The 22,015-nt window shown below is 34.2% G+C and overlaps 1 protein-coding gene across 6 annotated transcripts in view; it reads left to right on the top strand.

Annotated features, from left to right (window-relative positions):
• The window catches only part of USP34 (ubiquitin specific peptidase 34), a 129,847-nt gene that overhangs the window by 42,955 nt on the left and 64,877 nt on the right, over nucleotides 1-22,015 (top strand). For all 6 annotated transcript variants that reach the window (XM_080587854.1, XM_080587857.1, XM_080587856.1 and 3 more), the window contains 15 exons: nucleotides 1,959-2,020; nucleotides 10,145-10,226; nucleotides 10,315-10,407; nucleotides 12,120-12,245; nucleotides 12,654-12,783; nucleotides 13,375-13,410; nucleotides 14,050-14,180; nucleotides 14,750-15,366; nucleotides 15,941-16,155; nucleotides 17,898-18,013; nucleotides 18,098-18,225; nucleotides 19,118-19,207; nucleotides 20,042-20,137; nucleotides 21,180-21,262; nucleotides 21,603-21,757. In XM_080587854.1, the coding sequence (XP_080443980.1) occupies nucleotides 1,959-2,020; nucleotides 10,145-10,226; nucleotides 10,315-10,407; nucleotides 12,120-12,245; nucleotides 12,654-12,783; nucleotides 13,375-13,410; nucleotides 14,050-14,180; nucleotides 14,750-15,366; nucleotides 15,941-16,155; nucleotides 17,898-18,013; nucleotides 18,098-18,225; nucleotides 19,118-19,207; nucleotides 20,042-20,137; nucleotides 21,180-21,262; nucleotides 21,603-21,757 (2,160 nt within the window). The remainder of the gene's footprint in view (nucleotides 1-1,958; nucleotides 2,021-10,144; nucleotides 10,227-10,314; nucleotides 10,408-12,119; nucleotides 12,246-12,653; nucleotides 12,784-13,374; nucleotides 13,411-14,049; nucleotides 14,181-14,749; nucleotides 15,367-15,940; nucleotides 16,156-17,897; nucleotides 18,014-18,097; nucleotides 18,226-19,117; nucleotides 19,208-20,041; nucleotides 20,138-21,179; nucleotides 21,263-21,602; nucleotides 21,758-22,015) is intronic.

Genomic DNA, 22,015 nt, shown 5'->3' on the forward strand with positions numbered 1-22,015 from the left:
TTTCGGTTCTTGATACCTTTGAAAACATTTTCAGATGTGGCGTGAGTCTTCAGAAATACCAGTGACCTTTCACTTCTTTATTTGACCCAATTCTAATCAGCCGTAACAATTTGTTCATTAAGTTCTGTTCACATATTTTTCCACTCCTAAATGTATTTCATTTGAAGATATCTATTAATAACTTATCTATAGTAATGGTGTAATCAGGCTCTCGTGTCTCACTAATTTTAATTCATTTTCAATTTTACTTCTTCAAAAACATTTTTTCACTTTAAAATTGTTGAGGTTAGGCACAAATAAATCTTTCTGTACAGTCTGAAGGAGATTAATTCACCAGAATTGTAGAGCATGTGAACTTGAGTTGTTTCAAGAAAGAAACAAATAAATAACTTCTTTGAAGAAGTTATGCAACAACTTTAATTTGAATTTCAAAAACTTCATTCCTGTGTCTTTAATGTTTTTGATGACAAGATGACCAATAAGTTTCATTATGTAATTTTAAATGTTTAAAAATATCATATACATGTAAAGAATTGGAAACAGTCATCTATGTATCTGAAAAGTTGGTTCTGAGGGTTGAAATTAGTATTTTCTATAAAGACCCCTTAGGCTTACAGATGTGGAAGAAAACCATTGTGATTTCAGCCAATTGTGTCAAGTTGCATAGTAGAGAGTTATAACAGTTTCATGGTCTTTTTTGAGAGCACATCTCCAGAGGAAGTGCATATGGATAGCCTTTCTAAATACTAGAGAAATTCTAAATGTTTAAAGGCGCATAACAGATTTTTTAATGTTTTTTAAAATTTAGATCCTGTAGTTTCAACAAAACGTGAATAAAATTTGCGTGTAGCTTTTATTTTAAAATTCCCAGTACTCCTAGTTTACTCTCACTCTCCTCCATCATAACCTTCAGGTATTGTAACAGTCCAAATTTCTCATGCTGCCTTGACCTAAGTTTCAAATGATAAACATCTCTCACTTTTAAAGACAACTTTGTTGTTTTTTTTTGTTTTTTTTTTTTATTATTTTATAAATGGTGATGCAATCCCCACCAGCTATTCTGTCTCATATTATTTGAATCTGTTTTAGTTAACAGTAGTAGAAGATTGAAATAGCTGACAGTGAGATTAATAATTATTATTAACGCTAATGATATGTTTAAGTCACGTGGATTTCCAAAGTATGGAGTTCATACACTAACATAGTAAATAAAGTTTCTTTCCTGTAAATAGAATAAGGCACTGAATTTAACAAAAACCAACCAACCAACCAACCAGCCAACACTCCCCCCCCCCCCCCTTTTCAAAACTTTGAACTTTCAAGGATATTAACAAGGAATTTTGGCAACCTAAACAAAATTGCAATTAGTATACAACCACAAAAATCTGGGGTTCATGAATTACTAAGGTGTTGTGTAAACATGGTATGATTAGTGTGTAAGATGTAATCCTTTAACAGGCTTTTCATTTCTTTGTGACATAGTGAAAAAAGTTTCATTATATATACAGTCTTTTGTAATTTTCACTCTCCAATTTTGTAGGCTTGCTTTCGTCACATTATCAGTATTGAAATCTTTGCTGTTGTAGTAAGCTTTACAGTACAATAATGGGGGACTCAACCTCACTCATTACTTTCCAGAGTGTGAGTTCCATGTCTCATAAAAACCTGTGTGTAGAGTTACTGCTAAATGCCTTGCTTTGATTTCTGTAGAGGGCAGACTTTCCTAACATCATTTAATTGGTTTAATGAAAGAAAGGTTGATTTAAAAAACAAACAAAAAAATCCTTCTTGCCTACTAGAATGCCTGTTGTTTCAATTTTTGTCAAAGAGTTGTATTTAAAAACATTGAAAGTATTAGAAAAAAATGTTTACTATCACTAATATTATTTATTAAGACAACTACCTCGAAAAACATTTAGATAAAATTTTAATTTTTTTCTTCCTTTTTCTGACTATAGAATCAACTTCATACCTTCAATGATGTGTGTAATAATGAGTCGTTAGTTTCAGACACAGAAACGTAAGTAGGAACATTATTATGAATACTTTAAGTGCTCTGTCTGATTGTGGTTCTTCTGTATTGTTATGGATTTCAGCCAGTGGGGAGTAGTGATAATCTGGGGTGTTATCAGAAATATTCTAATCAGGGTGTAATAAATGGTTTTAAATGGTAACTTCAAAATATTTCTAAATGTTTCTGGATTTTTTTACTGTTTTTTAAAAGATAAGAGATAAAGTAACCTTTAGATTATGAAATAATAAACACAACAGTTATCATGTATAAATAAGAACTAGCTAACTCATATGCAAGTAGTATTTTTGCCATCATCACAATGCTCCTAATTATTTAGTTAAATAAGGCTTGTTTGGCCATCACTGGCACCTATCCCTGTTATTAGTTTTCCATGAATTCTCTGAGGCTGTGCTTTTAGAACTGTTTGTTGTTTTTCTTCAAAATCCGTGTTTTTGTAATTCAGGTGTGTTTAACAATTCTAAAGAAGACTCCTATAAATCTCTGTGAAGTTTCATGTGTGGGATTGTATTCCAATGAGGAAATGTATTATTTTTGTAACAACTCTAAAATTAATGTTAGAACTGCTTAGGATTTAGACGAAGTTATGTCTTTAGGAAGTTGAAATAACCTTTCTTTTGAAATAATAGGCAAATTATCTAAAGGATACCTAGGATTTTATTTGTGATATACTGTTTATGTTTATCTTGGCAGTTATATCCATGCGCATTATCTGTCTCACTGGAGACACATTCTCCTGTTACAGCAGCAGTTGGCTTGCTTTTTATGTGGGTAGTTCTACTATAGATGGTTTCTTTAACACCTGCTTGTTCAAATATAGCAGCAGTCAAGACCACAATGCTGTAGATCTCATGTGAATAGCAACTTGAATGTTTAAAGTGGTAATAGGTTGATATTTTTAAAATAAAGAATCAGAACGTCGGACATTTTTGCTTCCATAAAAGTATGAAAATACGTTGAGAATACAAAACAAATAACTGCTTGAAATCAATTTTTTTCATGTCATTTGTCATTAAGTCAATAGGTGAGCATGAGTCCATGCTATCCATTTATTTAAAAGTTAATTTTGATACATAGGGTCAGAAAAACAAAAAGAAACAAAGAATTCTCTGCAAGTATGATGGAAATATCTTATTATGATCTGGTGAGACCTGAACGTAATTTCATTAAGCTCATGTACACTTCCAAAGATTTGCATTACTAACAAAGATTGTTATTTGTGCCCTGAGAGGTGTGGGTTTTTTTCCAAAGCCACTAGTTGTGTAGCGGTAGAATTAAATATTAGAGGAGTATACCTAGCTTTTAGGCTACGCAAAATGAGCATTTTAAGAACTACATTGAATATGTGAGGTGACTTGGTTAGCTGGGGTATTTTCAGTATTGTACTGCCAGTTGTGGTGTATTGTTACAGTGGGACAGCCAAGTCTCAGTTTTATCCATTTTTTCCCATCCTTCCTTTATGTTGAAAATCTGAAACTGGGGTGATTCTTGGTTAGTTTATCTTCTGAAGTACAGTGTGAATGAAATTGTTTTTAACAAGTAGTAACTACTTACGGAACACTAACAAGGAAAACACTAACAACGTGCTTTAATTTCCCTGTAGAAGAGCAGATGTACTATGCAAAAAGATCAGAGTTATCTTAAAGCTGAAGGAAATTGTCAAGTTCTCATTTGAGATATTACTTTCTTGGCAAGGGCATCTGTAAACAGCCTGTCATTTGAAAGGAATGCATCACGAACAGAAGACCTTCTTTTGCACTTTTGTAGCATGCGATTTTTTAAATCTGAATTCCAGTCATTCTGATGTTTTACCTGAAAAGTTGGTAACAAATCAATATCAAGTGTTGCTGCTTGTCTTCACGTGTCTTTTGCAATCACTTATCCTGGTATTTTGCTGGCCAAATAATCAAAAAAGGCTGGTGCAGAAGGATGGGGAACGTCTTACTTCTGCGGTTTGAACAAACTGCAGTACAAAGCTTCCTTCTCATTAGAGACTCTCTTCATGAGAAATTTTTGGATCAGAAAGCACTTACAGAGCTGGCAGTGATTGAATGAGCAGCAAAAGGAAAGCTTTTCATTCCTTTTTTTTTTTTTTTTTTACTTGGTCAAAGGAGAAAGGAAGTCTAAGATTTATTTTGTACCTTTGTAGCCTCTGCAGGTTTGTCAAAGGAAGATGTTTTCCATTATGTCTGGTCATCCCCATTATGTGTTTTGACTTTTCCAGATGCATTTGGAACTGTCAACCTTTGGGATTTCTGCTTCTGTATCTTGATAAGGTGGGTTTGCGGGAGGTATCTTTTTGTATTTTTTCTAAAAGAGCTATGAGTTAGTTCTAGCTCTTCCCTTTTGTTTAGAAATATCATCAGAATTTTTTAGGAAATGTTTTGCAACAGTAGCTTCCCACTTTTATCTGCATGGGTTGCAAATTTTTCTGTGGAAAGGCAGCTAAAGCATTTTCTGTCTAGGAAAATCATTGGATTTCACAACTTTCACTTGAAAGCAGCAGAAAGCTAAGATAGGGAAATCTGTTCTCTAGCTGTAGGTATTTGCATGTCTTGATTTAGTTTACTTGACCGTCTTCTGCAGGGCTGAGGGTTTGTGCTGACTTAGTAGGCATATTGTCCAGTTATGCGCAGTGTCTTAGGTCTCAACTTTGTAATATCACACAGAGAGATACCTTTAATTTAGCTGTTCCTGGCTCTTAAGTTTGGCATCAGAGCACTATCTAAGGTACTGAAGAGTATGAAATCTACTGAAGCTAAAAATAATGAGATTGAACGGAGGAGTCTTCAGGTCTTTGAACAGTGATTCCTAAAACTATTTTCCCAATGTCAGTTAGTGAAAAATGATCATTCTTTTCATAGACGGAGAGATTTTTTGTGCTATTTAGACCATAAGAAGAAGAAATATTCTTTTTTCTTTAATGAGGAGACTGCCAGTCTATGAAAATAACAGGTATAAAGAGAGATTTTGTTTTGCGTTGCACTTGGCAGGCAGCCAAGTATTTGAGTTTCAGGATTCAGGTTGATGCTGAGATAACCTCCCTCCTCATTTGAAAACCTGACTGCCCTCACTTAAAAGCTTTCTACAGAGTAATTTCAGGTGTCCAAAATTCCTTTCACCTGTGAACAAAAAGATCTAGGCTTTCTTCTTTCTCTTCCCTCTCTTTCCTCATATATTGAGATATTAAACTGCGAATTTTTTGGGTTTTTTCTTTTTTTTTTTTTCCCCTTCACCACTGTTTTCTTAGCTCGTGTTAAGTCTTGCTTTCTCATATTTTGCCTAGGCTCACCAACCGAATTTATGGCAACGCGATTTAAACATCCCTTCACCTCCCTCTATTTCCACATTCCAGGGACCTTCTCAGATTTTCTCTGAAAAAAGTGCAGTATTTTTTGAAACACTAATTAAGAAAAAATACTTTTAGAAACACTAATGTTTATTTCTAGTGGCTTACAGCTATCTAGTGGCACACGTAGTAGTTTAACAAATATGCAAGATGTTGTCTGATTGTTGTTTTTGGAGCCTGTGGAGTGTCAAATAGGAAAGTGCAGGATGGTAAACAAAACTACGTGTATGAATGTTTTTTGGAAGGTGTGTGTTATCCTCTTTGTATTTGTGATCCTGTATAATTAAGATCAGTGCTTCCCATGTGTAGTTATTGTTGTAGATGCTATTTCAACGACTTAGTCAAGAAATGTTAGTGTTCGTCCTTTGCAAGGTGCTCGTTCTTATTGCTGCATGTTTTGTTTAAGGTTTTACATTACTTTATTCAGTGACATTAATGACTTACTGTTGCTTTTCATCCAGTACAGAACTAGTGTGTTTTTGTAGCTTCGTGGTGAATTCTGCTGGGAATTGACTAGCTGGACAAAAAAGGTTTTATTTTGGGGGGTTATTTTGCTGTGGGATTGTTTCCTGGATCTGGGTGATCATGTGGCTACCAAGTATTGCAACACAGCCTTAGATTAAAATGTTTCTAGGACTTTATCCCAGTCCTCCTTTAGGGAGGCATTCTTTGAGCTACCAGGAAAATGTGCGCACTGTAGTTTCCTTCTGGATAGTTTTATTTACAGTAATGAATGGAATTCAAGCTCTAATACTCACCTTTCATAAATGCAGTTCACAAACATCCAGTTATATCAGAAATTACATTGCTTCCTCTCCCAAAGTCTCATGGAATGCCTGGGGAAACTAACGTCAAAAATGCTTAAGTTTAATTTATTGGATCTAAACCAGGTAGTTTTGAAAGACATGAATTGACTATGAATTCTATTAAAAGCATAGGGAGAAATTAATGAAGTCTGGAGACCATCTACCCTAATAAGTTGTGTAGATTTCCAGCATGAAAAGGATTTAGAGACAATTAAACTGGAGTGGCTGCTACCTTCACTTTTTCATTCTCCCCTTCTCCCCTTCCCAACAACACACACTCAGAGGGGGTATCCAGTCCCTTCATTTTTCTTTTGCTATCCCAGTTACTAAATCCATGAAAAATAGCTGATACATGTTATCACCAAGGTGAATGTTCTCACTGTTAAGGTCTCTAGGGCTTAGATATATTACCTGTAGAACAATTCTTTGTTCTGCTACTTCCATTTTAGAGGGAAAAGTATATCTATACTGTGATTATAATGTGTGTCTTTCACTGTTTACCTTTGTATGAAGAGGAAAATTTTTCTAAAACCTTTTCAAGAACTTTTTTAGAAGAAAATTTGAGCATCTTTTTACTGAAAATTTAGTTCCTGCTAAGTTGCCTGACTCATAGAGTTACTGTATAGTAATAGTCATACAATAATTTGCAAATCACTCTGAAAAGTATTTCTGAATTTTGAAGAATACAGGAATACAGACTTACATGAAAGGAATTTTAACATAGCTGAAAACTGAAATGAAACCATGTTGACCAATACAGGAGATTATGCTTTAATTCTTGTCGTAAAAAGTAGTTCTGGGTTGCCCTGCTTTTTTTGTTTGTGTGAAGTTCTGAAGCTGCTTGTGAGTTGAGATGTTCACTCTGTTTGAAGGTGAGGAAACATATTGAGGAAAACTACTAGATAAAAAAACCGTTCCTGAAAAGGAAGTGTTCAGGAAGTCTGACATACATTTACACTGAAATGAGCTTTTCTTGGTAAATCCTTGATTCTGTTTTCATGAATGTATTTCTCAGTATAGCAGAGAACAAAATAGTTAGTGCTGGTAGTAGCTTTGTCATTCAAAAACCCAGTATATTTAGTGATTGGTGTGCCTTCAGCAAAACTTTCTTGTAGGAACAATTCTTGCAGGGAAACACAAAAGCTGCATTCTGTCTTTCACAAGGATCCTCTTGTTCTTGGTCATCCTCAATAAATCTATATCAAATTGATGTTTACTTTCAGAAATCTGAGATGTCATTTTAGCACAGTCTAGCTCACTAGTAAAATAAGGAAATTTTCTACCTTTGAGAAGACGTGTTTAAAAAAAAAGGTACTCCTTCAAATGAATAATCCATTATTTCTCAAAAGAAAAAATGTTGCAAATTAGAGATAAAGAATTGTCATATGCATGTAATAAAATATGTAGGAGCTCACTCTGCGTGAAAGTTTTTATTCTTTCTTTTGGAGTAGCCAAAATGCAACATACAACTCTGGATACAACGTCTAATGGACATTATGCCACTAGCAGGAGTATTCAGCTTAAATAGACCCAGAGCAGTGTGTCCTTTCATATTGGCAATGTGTGCTGAATCTAGAAGTGTTTATGTAGGATCAGTTCTCAAAGATACAGGTTGGAAAATTCAGATCCAAGTAGAAACCAAGCAGTCCTGGAACAAAATTAAGACTTAAATTGGCTTATGACTGGTGTTAACATTGTTGCCTCTTATGGAGATGACTTTTTTCACATATCCAGAAATGCCTCCATTCAGGTCTCCTGCATCCAGGGGGGTGTATGCTCAGTCATGTGGCCAGATCTGTACCTTTTCTATGAGCAAAATGTAAACTCGGATGCTTTCTGGCTACAGGAGCCCTTCTGCCCACAGCAGGGGAAAGCGATGTCAAGCAAGAAGAATGAGCTGGGGGCAAACGGGCTGTAAGTGAGGGAATGTTTTTGCAAGCTCAATTCAGCTTTCAGGACTATGGGTTAGGAAATTGTAATTTAAGACAAATTGTAATATTTGATGTTGGATTCCGTCACAGCTCTTTATGACTGCTTATACACTACAGGTTTATTACTTCCCAGAAGGTAATGTAATCCTTATGGTGGTTGGCTCTGCTACCATGAAAAACTGTATATGAAACAGAGGAAAGAGCATTTTCTTTCACAAAGAAATTAAACTGGTTGCTCATTTCTTGTAAGTAAATCTATCTGTGAGCACTCTGTTATCCCAACCTTGCAATTGATACAAAGTCTACCAGCAGTCTGAAAAACTCCCTACAGGGGCAGTGCCACTGTGGTAATTTCTGCATGGAGGCAGATGGATAAGAGCATTGTTTAAAGCCATTTTGGTGTCTAAAGGAGACTGGTAGTATATATTCAAATGAATAACAACTTCAGCTGTAAAATCTGCAAGATCTCTACACCCACGTGAAAATGTGTTTCTTCAAATTTTGTTAGAAATCCAAGTTCTGAATGAGTATGTAAATGTATACTCCAAAGTTTGGTTTGGAGTGGGTGTCTTTGAAGTGCTGGGGGTAGTAGTTATTTGTTCCCCCCCCCCTTTTTTTTTTTTTTGAAATGAGGCTGTAGGAAGTGAAATAGATCTTGATTTCGTGGAACAGACCTGGCTTACCCTTTTCATCCTTTTTGAGCAGATACCCATGCTGACTTTACAGTATGAGAACTTACTTATTATCAAGTCATAAATGATACTGTTGGTAAATCGTTAGGTCTTGCAAACCAGTTACTTCTTAACTGTTGGAGACATTACTTTTTTTGAATAAGAACATTTGATTCCCCATGTCCTGGAATCAGAATAGAAGCAGACAGTATAGGAATGGTGTTGAGTAATAGGAATTTTGCTCTTGAGTTCATCCACAGTGATCATGCAATTTAAAAGAACTGTAGAACTGGCATTGTGCCCCAAAAAAGTGAATTCTGTTTGGTTAACTTACAAAGGCAATCCCTTTTTACCTAAAGAATCCTGTTGTCTTATTGTGGATAATAAAGACTGGCAATCCTGACTATAAAAGTGACCATAAATGCTGCACAGATAGTTGTGGTAAAAATATTCTTCCTGTAGTCTTCTAAAACACCCCCTCCCTCCCCTCCTCTCCTCCTTGTGAAACAGAGCACTTTTATTCCAGGGCCATTTAAACTAGAGGCTGTGCTTTAAATACTGAAATGTCCTCTAATTGCTTCTGGTGCCAAAATCTGGATAAACAAACGTTCGCTTGAAAGGAAGGAATAAAATGGAGCTTATGCACTAGTTTCCAGACAGGGCAGCTATTTCTGGAAGTTCAACTTTTATTTTGGAAAATTCAGCTTCCTTGTCCTGCTCTGTTTGAATGTTTGGTTATGGATTTGGCAGTAGGTGAACTTCCCTTACTGCTGTGGCTGAAACAAAATTAAAATTTTGAAGTATCTGTACACTACGTGTGAGTGAGTATGAGCAAGTAACACATAAGTTTCTAAAACTATATGAATTGTTACTTACTCAAGAGAATTAAAAATATTCAAGTGCTTTTCTTATAAAATCATTTCCATCACTCTCAGCTTTTGCTACATTTGCAAACTCAATAGTTGTTTTGCGATTTCATGATAAACTCAGGTCAAATAGCAGTGTTTATCAAATCTTACCTCTGAGGTCTCTGAAAGTGGTCTGCAGGTGGTCTGTTGAACTGTATTCAATTTAAAAAAAACAATCGTAGTATTGTTGTTTACATGTTTGCTAACAATCCAGAGGGATAAGTGGGAACTGATGTTTGGCATTTGTCTTCCATTTGAACAAAAAAATACAGAGAATATTTAAATGACTGAATGCTTTGTGTTCCAAAAAGTTTCTGAGTATGTTTACCACAATTACAGATATTAATTTGAATTAATCTGAAATACATGCTGTACTAGGGAAAAGTACTGTATATGCGTTATAGAAATACAATTTTACATATATTTCCACTCCTTTTTCATCTTTAGGTCAATTGCAAAAGAGCTTGCAGACTGGCTTATCAGCAACAATGTAGTTGAGCACATTTTTGGACCAAATTTACATATTGAGGTTTGTATAAAATTATTCCTATTATTTTTACTATAAACATGGAGGAGTAACTTCTTGTTCTAGTAAATCTTTCCTCAATACTTTGCAGATCATCAAACAGTGCCAAGTGATTCTGAATTTTCTCGCAGCTGAAGGGAGACTCAGTACTCAACATATAGACTGTATTTGGGCTGCAGCACAGGTATATACTGTATTTTTTAAATAAAATTGCAGGAGTGGTACAAAACAACTCAGAAAATGGCAAGTTAATTTTGTTTTACATTCATAAAGTTGAGTTTCTTGCATTTTACTCTGTGTTTGTCTTAGTGTTTAGCTCACCAAATTTTCATCTTAGTAATTGACACAATTAAATTGTTTCATTAGTTGCAAAATTCTCCTAAGCTACTTCTATGCATATAACAAATGAAGTTGTTCATTGCAGACGTGGTATTTTCACTAGGAATAGGGATGGAGATTCTAAGGTAGATGTAATTTTTTTTACTGTTGTGGTAAATTGCTTTGCTCCTATGTAGTGTAGATTCCACTTCGGTTAGTGTTGGTGGGAACAAGGTAGTGAAAATTACAGCAGTGAAGTTCATAGTTGTGCTTCAGTGCTGGTGGTGACATCTACAGAATGCACAAAGATTTTACTTTTCACATGGTAAACCTGGAAACTCTGATAGGCTTTTTTCCTTCAGAAAAATATATTTGTTTACTAATTTGAATGTGTATTTGTGACACTGTTTATTTTAGATTATGTATTTTTTTTTCTTCAGAAGATTTGAATACAGTAGATATTTTGATTTCCTGATGTGGAAATGTGTTCCATGGTTTCATTCTGCCTTTATCATGCATTAAAAACAAACAAACAAAATAGAAACAGGCCCACATTGGAAAAGAAAGAAACCTCAAGGTTTCAATGTCAGTTTTTCAGGAAAATTATACTCAAAATGAAGGTCAGCGAAATAAAATTGATCTTTTTAAATAGGTGTAGGGAACAGACTTTTAAACAAATTACAGTTTGAAAGGTTTTATTTTTCCTGTGTTCAATGGTGTTTGTCTCTAATTTGTTTCATTTAAATACTACTGTAAACATACTGAAAACTTTGTAGTCCATTGTCATTATAAAATGCGGCAGGAACGTTAGTAAATGCTCATTTTAATAGCATTCACTCTGACAGGTGCCAAGTATTTTCTGTATCAGATTAATAATTACTTCAGTTATATTTTTAAAGTGATCGTTTATCTTCGTTGATGTTCTCACACTACAGTAATTCACACTAGTGTTAGAGCTCTAAATTTTTCTCTTCTATACTATTTTCAGAACTTAATATAATTGTCAAATGTGATATTTCTTTTACAGTTTGCATGCTTATTTTAATGTATGGATATTTTCAAAATACATGTTCGATACCAGAATTAAGTACGTCCAGATTACTTCCTGTAAAGGGTCTAAACCTCTAATGTTGTTTAAAAGGGTGACATCTTTAGAATAAAAGAAGGCCTTAAATATATTTTTTTCATTTTTTTAGCTAGCTTTTTGGCAAAAAAATTGTCTTCTCTGGATTGAAGTAGATATCTAAACTTTTGTAATATTCAAGGTGTTTTATTTACATTAAAATGCAAACTTAACTTCGGTTATTTTCACCAAATCTCCTAGAACTGGAACTAAAGAAAATATGTGGTAGTCGTAACATGACTTTACTAAACTTCACCAGCTTTTGAATGTAAAAATTCAGTTGAATCAAAATTGCAAATCTGATGTAGTTTAGAATTATTGGACGAATGTTTCCTCATATTTTGTGGAAAGATGATGCATAATTGCTGCAATTTTATCCATCTTTTTATCAAGGGAACTGTTATAACTAACTATTTTACTGTTCTTGTTATTTTCTGTTTGTTTGTACTTTGTAGCTGAAGCATTGCAGTCGTTACATCCACGATTTATTTCCTTCTTTGATCAAAAACTTGGACCCTGTCCCGCTTAGGCATCTTCTTAACCTAGTTTCAACTCTTCATCCAAGTGCTCACACTGAACAGGTAAAGATGAACAAAATCACTGCAAGAAATTATTTTAGTATATTCATTGTTACATGTTTGCCTTTCTAAAGGACTGCATGCAAGTAGTATTCACTAATGCATAAGAGAGGAACATACATGAGTAAAATTGTAATGTTTCTTCAAGTAGGCCATTCTGGCTTTGGAATTACAGTCTGCTTCTGAGGCTTTGGAGAACTGAATAACCACCATTAGAGTATTTTAATATTATTTCTGAAGTTAGTAAGTGTTCCACACAATATTTCTTCATTTTGTGCATTTGTTTATTTTGATGCATTTATTTTGATGAACTGTATTATTGGCACACAGAAATATTAGCAGTGTACATTTGCATACCAAACTGCATACCTACTGCTTCTTCATGGCACTGTTATCTGGTTTTGTTCACAGACATTGTATTTGGCATCAATGCTTATAAAAGCACTGTGGAATAATGCACTAGCAGCTAAGGCTCAGCTGTCAAAACAAAGCTCTTTTGCATCTTTACTCAGTACTAATCTACCAATGGGAAACAAAAAAGGTACGTATTTTTTCCAATTAATATGGTAGCTAAATTTTTAATTTTCATAGTCTCCTTGTTGACTTTGGACAATAAGACTGTATAGAACCTTTTACTTGAAATATTTAAAAATACTTCATTTTTAAATGAAGGGTGTCATGCTGGCATATTTTTCAAACAGAACGTGAAATAAAGCAGCCTAAGGATGAAAACGCTAAAACTTGAATGAGTTTGGAAAGCCTTATGTTTCAGAACAGTTCTCTTTGTATAAATTAGTATATATTTTTTTTGTTTTTACTTTAATTCAAAGGATGGTCTATTACTGATTAGTTAACTATTTCTGTTCTGATGAACATTATAATTTTATAGATACATAATATCTTACAAAATTTTACCTGATTTTTACCCTGTTTATGGTATTACATGCTATTTCTGTTTTGTTTTTGACTTAACTGTGTATTTCCCCATGGTCATTACTAAAGGTGCTGCCAAGCCATTATACTGTAGTTCCCCTTCCTTTTCTTACTGCTGATTTTTATGAATCACGGACAACTATATGCTGGCAAAAAGATTTTTAGTCACCTGTTTTTCCATCCTGCTTTTTTCCTTCAGAAGAAGAAGAGCTCAGAAGAGCAGCCCCTTCACCTTGTAAGTATAGTTTTAGAAGTACACCACAATCTGATATGTTTGGTATTATAATATTTTTATAGAGAAAAAACTAGTACAAGTTTGAAATTATATTTTCATAGAATCACAGAATGGGTTGGGTTGGAAGGGACCTTAAAGATCGTCTAATTTCAAACCTCTGCCCCAGAGCTAAATGCAGAACTCAGGTGGGGTCTCACAAGAGCAGAGGGGGAGAATCACCTCCCTCAGCCTGCTGGCCGTGCTTCTTTTGATGCAGCCCAGGATGTGGTTGACTTTCTGGGCTGCAGGCACACATTGCTAGCTCCTATTGAGCTTATTTATGAGAGTTGAGCTTTTTATGAAAGTTAAATGAAAATTATATTTATTATAGAACCTAGCCAATCAATATATCTGTGTTAGATATTGGCACAAAGAGACATCAGAACACAAATTTTATTGTACAATGAACAGTATTAAAAGAATTTTTAGTTTTGAAGTATTTGGGTTGTTTGAGTTGCGTCCCTTGTTCAACTGTTCAGTTAGAATGCTGTTGAGCAGATTCATGTAACAAGTCAGATTTATGAGGCAGATGTATGTAATGCTATTACATTCCAATTAATATATAGCACAAAGTGACTGGGAAATGTCATTTTGAATTAGGGTCACCAGCAGCTAGCCCTCAGAGTAGTGACAACAGTGACACCCATCAGAGTGGAGGCAGTGATATTGAAATGGAAGAACAGCTTATTAACAGAACAAAACATGTACAGCAGCGACTTTCAGATACAGAGGTAAGAGTGTAAATCTTAGTCTGTTAATTTTGTTACTGAGTTGCTTGATATTAGCTATGGAATTTATTTTTTTCCCCATAATGGTTTCAAAAGCTGTACAGGTACATAATGTGCATGCTTATCTGCAGCAGGACAGTGGATAGCTAGAATCTTTACTTCTGTTCTGCATTGTTTGTACAGACTGTATTGTACCTTGCCTATGAGCATGTGCACTGTAAAAAAAAAGGTGGGGGTGGAGGGAATTCCTGTTTTTAATTGTATTTAAATGAAATTAATCTCATAAGGGATTCCGGGATGTATTGTTTGTGTGTCACAGTGTTCCTCTGTCTGTTTACATGCAAAGAGTATGTCTGTTATCATTACGGGAATACAAAAATTAAATTCTTAAATCCATATCTCTCTTGGAGTGTTTTGTTATTGACAACCAAACTGAGAAAAAGTGAATGAAAACTTGTATCTCTGACACATTTTCTTATAAACAAAGAATGGCATTTGAGTGATGATGATGTTCATTATGCATTTTCAATGGTGTTTTATTTTTCCTCCAATCTTAAAAAAAAAAAATTCAGGAGTCGATGCAAGGAAGCTCTGATGAGACAGCAAACAGCGGTGAAGATGGCAGTAGTGGTCCTGGTAGTAGCAGTGGCCACAGTGATGGATCCAGTAATGAGGCCAACTCTAGTCATGCAAGCCAGTCTGCTGGAAGTCCTGGCAGTGAAGTGCAATCTGAAGACATTGCAGATATTGAAGCTCTCAAAGAGGAGGAGGATGAAGAGGAAGAAGATAGGAGTCATAATCCCCAAAAAAGCAGTAGGAGCACGGATCTACGGAACAGGAAACTGGAATCACAAACAGGCATTTGTCTGGGAGATTCACAAGGGGCATCGGAGAGGAGTGGTGCAAATAATGGGGCAGGAAAGGACCATGTTTTTAATACTGACTCTGTGACACCAGTGGATAATCGAATTAGAATGCTAGATGCCTGTTCCCATGCTGAGGATGCAGAGCATGACATGGCAGGGGAAATGAGCACTGCTCACATTTCACAAGGGTCTCAAGATTCTTGTATAACTCATACAGGGGACTTTCTGGGGGAAGCTATTGGAAATGAATTATTTAACTGTCGGCAATTCATTGGTCCACAGCATCACCACCACCACCACCACCACCACCATCACCATGATGGGTAGGTAGCTTGACATGTCTCCTCATTCCTCCTGTAACAAAAATAAAACTGGTGGCAAAATACTTGGTTTGATCAGAAATTTGTGTTGATGTTTTGCTATATTTGGGATAATTTTTTCTGACAGATAGTTATCTCAAGTAGTTATACAGTTATCTGTTTGGTTACTGTGATTAAAGTCTTTTTTTTTTAATAAAGTTTTTAGATTGAATAAGTATGACAATATTTAACAGCGTTAATGTTGCTTTGTAAAATGCTGTTATTTAGCTTAAAGAAGTCAACACAGTTATCATGATAGTGAGACCTTCAATTTATCTATAATTGTTTTTCAAATTTATATAAAGGTCTGTTGTTTAGACAAATGCTTCAGCCTGACTTTAGCTTACAGAGGTGTCTGTTTACTTGGATTACATTAGCTATGTATTGAAATACATGTATAAACTACGCATTGAGTAACTTGACTACATCGTAATGTTTCAGTTGTCTTCTAGTAAAGGCTTTAACTCATTTATCAGATTAGTCTGCTGTAAAAAAAGCTTTCTTTGATATTATCTGTTCTAACGTTCCTCTTTTACAGACATATGGTTGATGACATGTTAAGTGCAGATGATGTCAGTTGCAGTAGTTCTCAAGTCAGTGCAAAATCAGAGAAAAATATGGCAGATTTTGATGGGGAAGAGTCTGGCTGTGAAGAAGAGCTTGTACAGATTAATTCACATGCTGAGCTAACATCCCATCTCCAGCAGCACCTTCCTAACCTCGCCTCTATCTATCATGAACATCTTACTCAAGGTAGGAGTAATAAAAAGAAAGCAGAAAAACATTGTCCGTACTTCTAACTCAGTTTCGTGTAATTTTAAAGTATTCTTCAATAGAAGAGTAAATAAATAATAATAAATTGAATAATCAAATTACTTTAACCATACATGTGTGAAGTTGTATATAAAAATGTAGTTCTCCAAAGAAACCACAGCGACTAACTACTGAGATTTTACTGTTTCAAGTTAATTCATTTCCAAGGGATTCATTTTGTATCACACTATATGTAACTGTGTTTATCTTTTTTAAAAAAATAAAAAATAAAATACTTGATCTTTTAATACAAATGAAAACAAAGGCACTAAGAAGCCTAAGAAATGTTTTTTTTCAAATCAGTTAATTGAAATTAAGAGAAGAGTGCTACAGAAACGCTAGATATTTTTTTCCCTGAAAACTTATGTGACTTTTCTTCTGGTGGGTGGATATTACTGTGATTTCATACATTTATCATCTTAAATGAATTAACCATAATGGACTGTGCAAAGGATAACTTTTGAAAAATGAGTTAAAATACAACTTGATATCGGAGGGAGCTTGCCTTAAAGGGCATTTTATGCAATTTTATCTTTCACTGCCAAATCTACTTTTCTTCAGGGTGTAATTTAATATGCTATTGTAATGCTCTGTAAGAATTGTGGTATCTTTCCATATGCTATTTTGGCAGATTTGTTTTCTGTTTTATCCTTCTTTTAAATATAACAGAGGGTATGGTTAGTGAAGGGTTTGACATTTTTCTTCACTGGTCCAGGAGAACCATGTTTGCTATCTTCCAGCAGACAGTAAAACCACTACTATTTACATCTTTTCCTGAAACACGGTTTAGTGTTTGTTCTTCAGGCATAGTATTTCTTGATTTCAGCCTGACACTGAAAATTTGGGATGATGTATTTAAAAAACTTTGTATTTAAAATATTTTGTAAATCAGCATCATTTTTCCATAGATATTATGCATATATATACATATTATATAGAGAGATCCGAATTACTGTTTGAGCATGAGGCAAATTATTTTTGACACACCTAGTTTTGAATGTGCAAATGATTACAGTGTTCTGCACACATTCTAAAATTTTTACTTGACCTTGCTGCAGTATGAAAATAGTATCAAATAGCAGAAATGAATGGTACCAGCTGTGACCACATACAAGAAGGAAAACGTCTATCCCTGTTCATGAAAACATGATGAGTTTCTAAAATCATGCACTTTAATACTCTATCATATGTAAAAATAGCGTTTGTTTTTCCTGGTTTTTGGTTAGATATAGGATATCATGCAGTATGAGAGGAATTTATTGAAATGTGCTTTTTACTTTCCAACCATAGTAATTAAAAAGATAACCTCCCTTCAGTCCACAGTGCTAAGAATTATGTATAACTACATATATATTTATATGAATTAGATCTAATTAAATGAAAAAGCAATTGCACCTGCATCTGCAATTCTTAGGTAGTGTTTTTGTTGCACTTGCAGCTAGCCAAAAACAATGCAAATATTACCTTAACTGTCCCGTCGAATTCTTGAATGGTTATAAGGTTGTGTCTTTCTTTTTTAAAGAAATCATATGCAGAAAAAAACTGCAACTGTAATGTTATTGTATGCACTTTAAAGTAGCCAAATGGAGAAGTAAAGCATGTTCTTCATGCACTGAGGGAATAATGCTCAGATTAGATGATTCCTTCTATTTATTTAATAACGGTCTTTATATTTTGTTCAGGACCAGCAGTTCATAAACATCAATATAATAGCAATGCGGTGACGGACATTAATTTGGATAATGTTTGTAAGAAAGGAAATACCCTTTTGTGGGATCTGGTCCAGGATGAAGATGCAGTAAGTTGAATACAAGAAAAGAATATTTTTAAAAAGAAAATAAATTATATGCTATTCAGTGACCTTTCTTTCTACTTGCTGTAGATTCATCTCTCTGAAGGGTTAATAAATGAAGCAGAGAAGCTGCTTTGTTCTTTAGTATGCTGGTTCACTGACAGACAGATTCGAATGAGATTTATTGAAGGCTGCTTAGAAAATTTAGCAAACAACAGGTAACTTAAATTATCTGGTTTTACATTCATCTTTTTTCAGTATATAAGAAATCCAAGTTGAATATGCCAGTTAATTAATTTTACAGGAAGCCAATTTAAAACAGACAAAAGTTAAAGTATAAAAGTAGTTTTAAAAGTGCTATGGATGTGTCTGATGTTCCATTTTTCTATTCTATCAGCATCCTGAATTTCCCATCTTGTGCTTTTGTCTTTTCTCCCTTCTGCCAGAGCTTACTGCCTTCCCACCAGTTGGTAAACTTGGGTTCACATTTTTCTTAAGCAGTTGAGTGCAAAGTCAAGTGCCTTAGCATAAGCATTTTGAGCTGAATATTTTGATTTTACCTTTAAGTGACTGAGAAGCAGACAAGTTCTTACCCACCAAGTCTGTTGTGAGATTTAATTTCTATGAAGGAGCAGCTGGAGGATGAAGATGTACCCTGACTTTAGATAACTTCTAATACCAGCCAAAACTGTGAGATTGTACAGTTTGAAAATGGCAATATTTTGACAGTTTGAGATTTATTTCTGCTGTCTCATCTGTTTGTAGAAAAAAAAAAATACCCATTTTGGTGAAATTTCAAAAGATAAGTATTATGAACATTAAAAATAAGAATGTATCTTGTGAAATTTAAATACTTTCACTTTAAATATGTGAAATGTATACTGTTTTATTTTGATACTTGTCTAACAGCTCTTTGTGCGAGGTACGATATGTAAATATTTTGATATATATGTAGTTCAAATTCAGAAAACTGATTAAACTTCACCCAGATGTATTCCAGTGCTTTCAGTTAGCATATCTGCTCATTGACCAGGAGCTTCCCAAAGTAATTTTAAAACTATTTTCATTTTGTAACGGTCACATTGTAGTGATTCTTTCTTTTTCCTTTAGATCAGTAGTAGTTTCACTTCGTCTTCTTCCAAAGTTATTTGGTACATTTCAACAGTTTGGGAGCAGTTACGACACACATTGGATAACAATGTAAGTAAACCCCCCCACAAACACACTAAACTGACAGAGGTGATGACATTCGGAGAACTGCTTTGAGGCTTGCTCTTCTAGTGTGATCCAAATTAACAATGACCTAAGATTATCATGTCTGTTATCTGGCCTAGTTGTATGAACTTGTCTAATCACTCAGGCCTAGTTTTAATCCTAATAAGCTCTGCTATCATAACTGAGGTGAAGACTTTTTTTTTTTTTTAACTGTTTCCCCCCAAACCCTGTCAAAGACTTGTCAGACAGTTCTAGACATCTAGGAATAGTATATTGTAAAAGGTTGCAGTAACTTGATCAGCATGATTCTGTTCTGATTATATATCAAATGCAGCTTGGTAATAAAATGGTTTGTAAGAAAACTTTTCAAATGTGAAAATATGTAGCATAGCATTGCTTACTAGAACAACCAACTTAGCTAGTTGATCTAACTGTAGAGAATTGGACTACTTGAATTTCTAAGAAAGTTTACACTGCTTATTAGCAATCCTTCTTGTTCATTTTGACATGGCATTTAAATATGAACCCAGTTCTGATTTTTGGCATGGATTTTTGCTGAATTAGGGCCTTTAGGAACAGTTTTCATGGGCTGCAAAAGGAAAGTTCTATCAGTTGTGTGCCTGACCTCGTAATTCTGTTATGGAGCCTTATGGATGAAAATAAAGAGAGTGCTGTACTGAAACTTGAATTTATGGTAGATAGAAAATGCAACATTCAATTTATTTTTGTGCATTTTCCTGTAATAGCTGTCTAATTCCTGTGGCTTTTCTGGCATTTTTAAACAAGCCCTAATGCTTTTTGCTTTCTGAATTTAAATAGGTGGGCAGAAAAGGAACTTAACATGATGAAACTTTTCTTTGATAATTTGGTACACTACATCCAGGCAGTCAGGGAAGGACGACACAAACATACGTTGTAAGTGCAGAACAGACTTTGACTGTTTGATATTTTGTGGTTTTAAACATATCTTTTCTGCTTTTCTTCTGGTGCTTCTGATGCATACTTTTTAAGTAAATAATTTCTGTAGTGGCATTACATGCTTAGATGGAGAAAAGTCTATGAATGTAGTCGCATTTTAAATAATTTCCTTTTCCTTAAAAAAAACAAAACATGGCAACTTTTGTACTCTTGCGTCATTTTTGTTAGACATTGTTGAATGCTTCTTTACAGATAAAACAAGGATTTTTTGTATGCAAATTAATTTAAAATTGTTATATCATGAAAAAATTACTCAAATATTTCTGTTTTAAAATATGTTATCATTGACCTTTACAATCGCTCTTTTGTGTAACACATTCATCCACTTTCCAATATGTATGCTTAAAATTAGGTGGTTTTTTTTTTTAAATAAATGATACAATTTCTAGCTTCTCAATCCCAGAGGACTGGATTGTCCAGGTTTTGACATATTTTTACTTCATTATATACTGTTATATTGGACATTTCTCTAATGAGAAACTACTTCCAAAGCTGTTCGAAAGTGGGGTGAACTGCTTTAAATTCAGGCAAGACAGTACACTGTTCCACTCCTTTAACCATTAAGCTTATAAATGGAAGTGAAGTCAATAGTTTTATATAGGTTATGAAATTATTTTTGTAAATAAATTAGGAAAAAATAAGTTCGGTTCCTGCAAGGTGCTAATGACAAAATAATGCATTTGAATTGGACTGTATGAAAAATAATAAATAAATAAATAAATAAATAAACACAAAAAATCTTAAACTCTTCACCTTACCTACTAATGACTGTTGTCTCATTTCACTTTTTGATGTGGTTCTTTAATGTATATAACTGAAGTCTAGGCTATATACTGGACTGGAAGTTCATAGAAAAGTTTATATGAAAAAATTACACTGTTGAGGGGCATATGCATTAATGAAAAAAAGTTATGACAATAAGAAATTAAATATTGCTAAGTTAAATAAACTTCCTTTTTTATACAAATTTAAATTTTAGATACAGCCACAGTGCAGAAGTTCAGGTTCGTCTTCAATTCCTGACATGCGTGTTTTCAACTCTAGGATCACCAGATCATTTCAGTAAGTATTTTAGGTTAACTTACCAGAGAAGCACCTCGCAGTAAAACTTGCATACTTCTTAATAATCAGTGATGTTTTAAATAAATATGTCATTTTTAAAATACACAATTTTAACGGACATCACTAACAACCAAAAACTCACTGATTGCCAGCTCTGAAAATGGAAAAGTCTTGTGATTCCTCATTGGCAGATGTTGCATTTTTCTTCTGCTGCTTCTGAAAACTTCTTGTCCTGACAAAACCTTTTCTGATTTCTTTGTGTGTATTCTTGGATTTTGTAGAATATTACCATGTATTTGATGATATACTGAAATAGCTAAAAATGCTTCCCTAACTTTAGGGTTGAGTTTAGAACAAGTGGACATATTGTGGCACTGCTTAGTAGAAGATTCTGAATGTTATGATGATGCACTACACTGGTTCTTGAATCAAGTACGAAGTAAAGATCAGCATGCTATGGGTATGGAGACTTACAAGCATCTTTTCTTGGAAAAGGTATGTAGATAGTAAATCACAACCTTAGTAATTCTGATGTGTTTCTTTACATATCAGCACAGGTTAAAATATTTAAAATTATTTCTATGAAGTATATCTCTTCAGTACTCTGGGAGGACCCCACTTGTCGTGTAAATGATTTTTTTTTTTTCCTGTGTGGAGGGATTAGGGAAAGGGATTGGCATGAATTCTTTTCACAAGAATGTTTACTCCAGTGCTTCTGTGCATTATAGCCTGTGTGTTGTATCTGAAGCTATG

Source organism: Anser brachyrhynchus (genome assembly GCF_964034855.1).
Source record: "Anser brachyrhynchus genome assembly, chromosome: 3".
NCBI lineage: Eukaryota > Metazoa > Chordata > Aves > Anseriformes > Anatidae > Anser > Anser brachyrhynchus.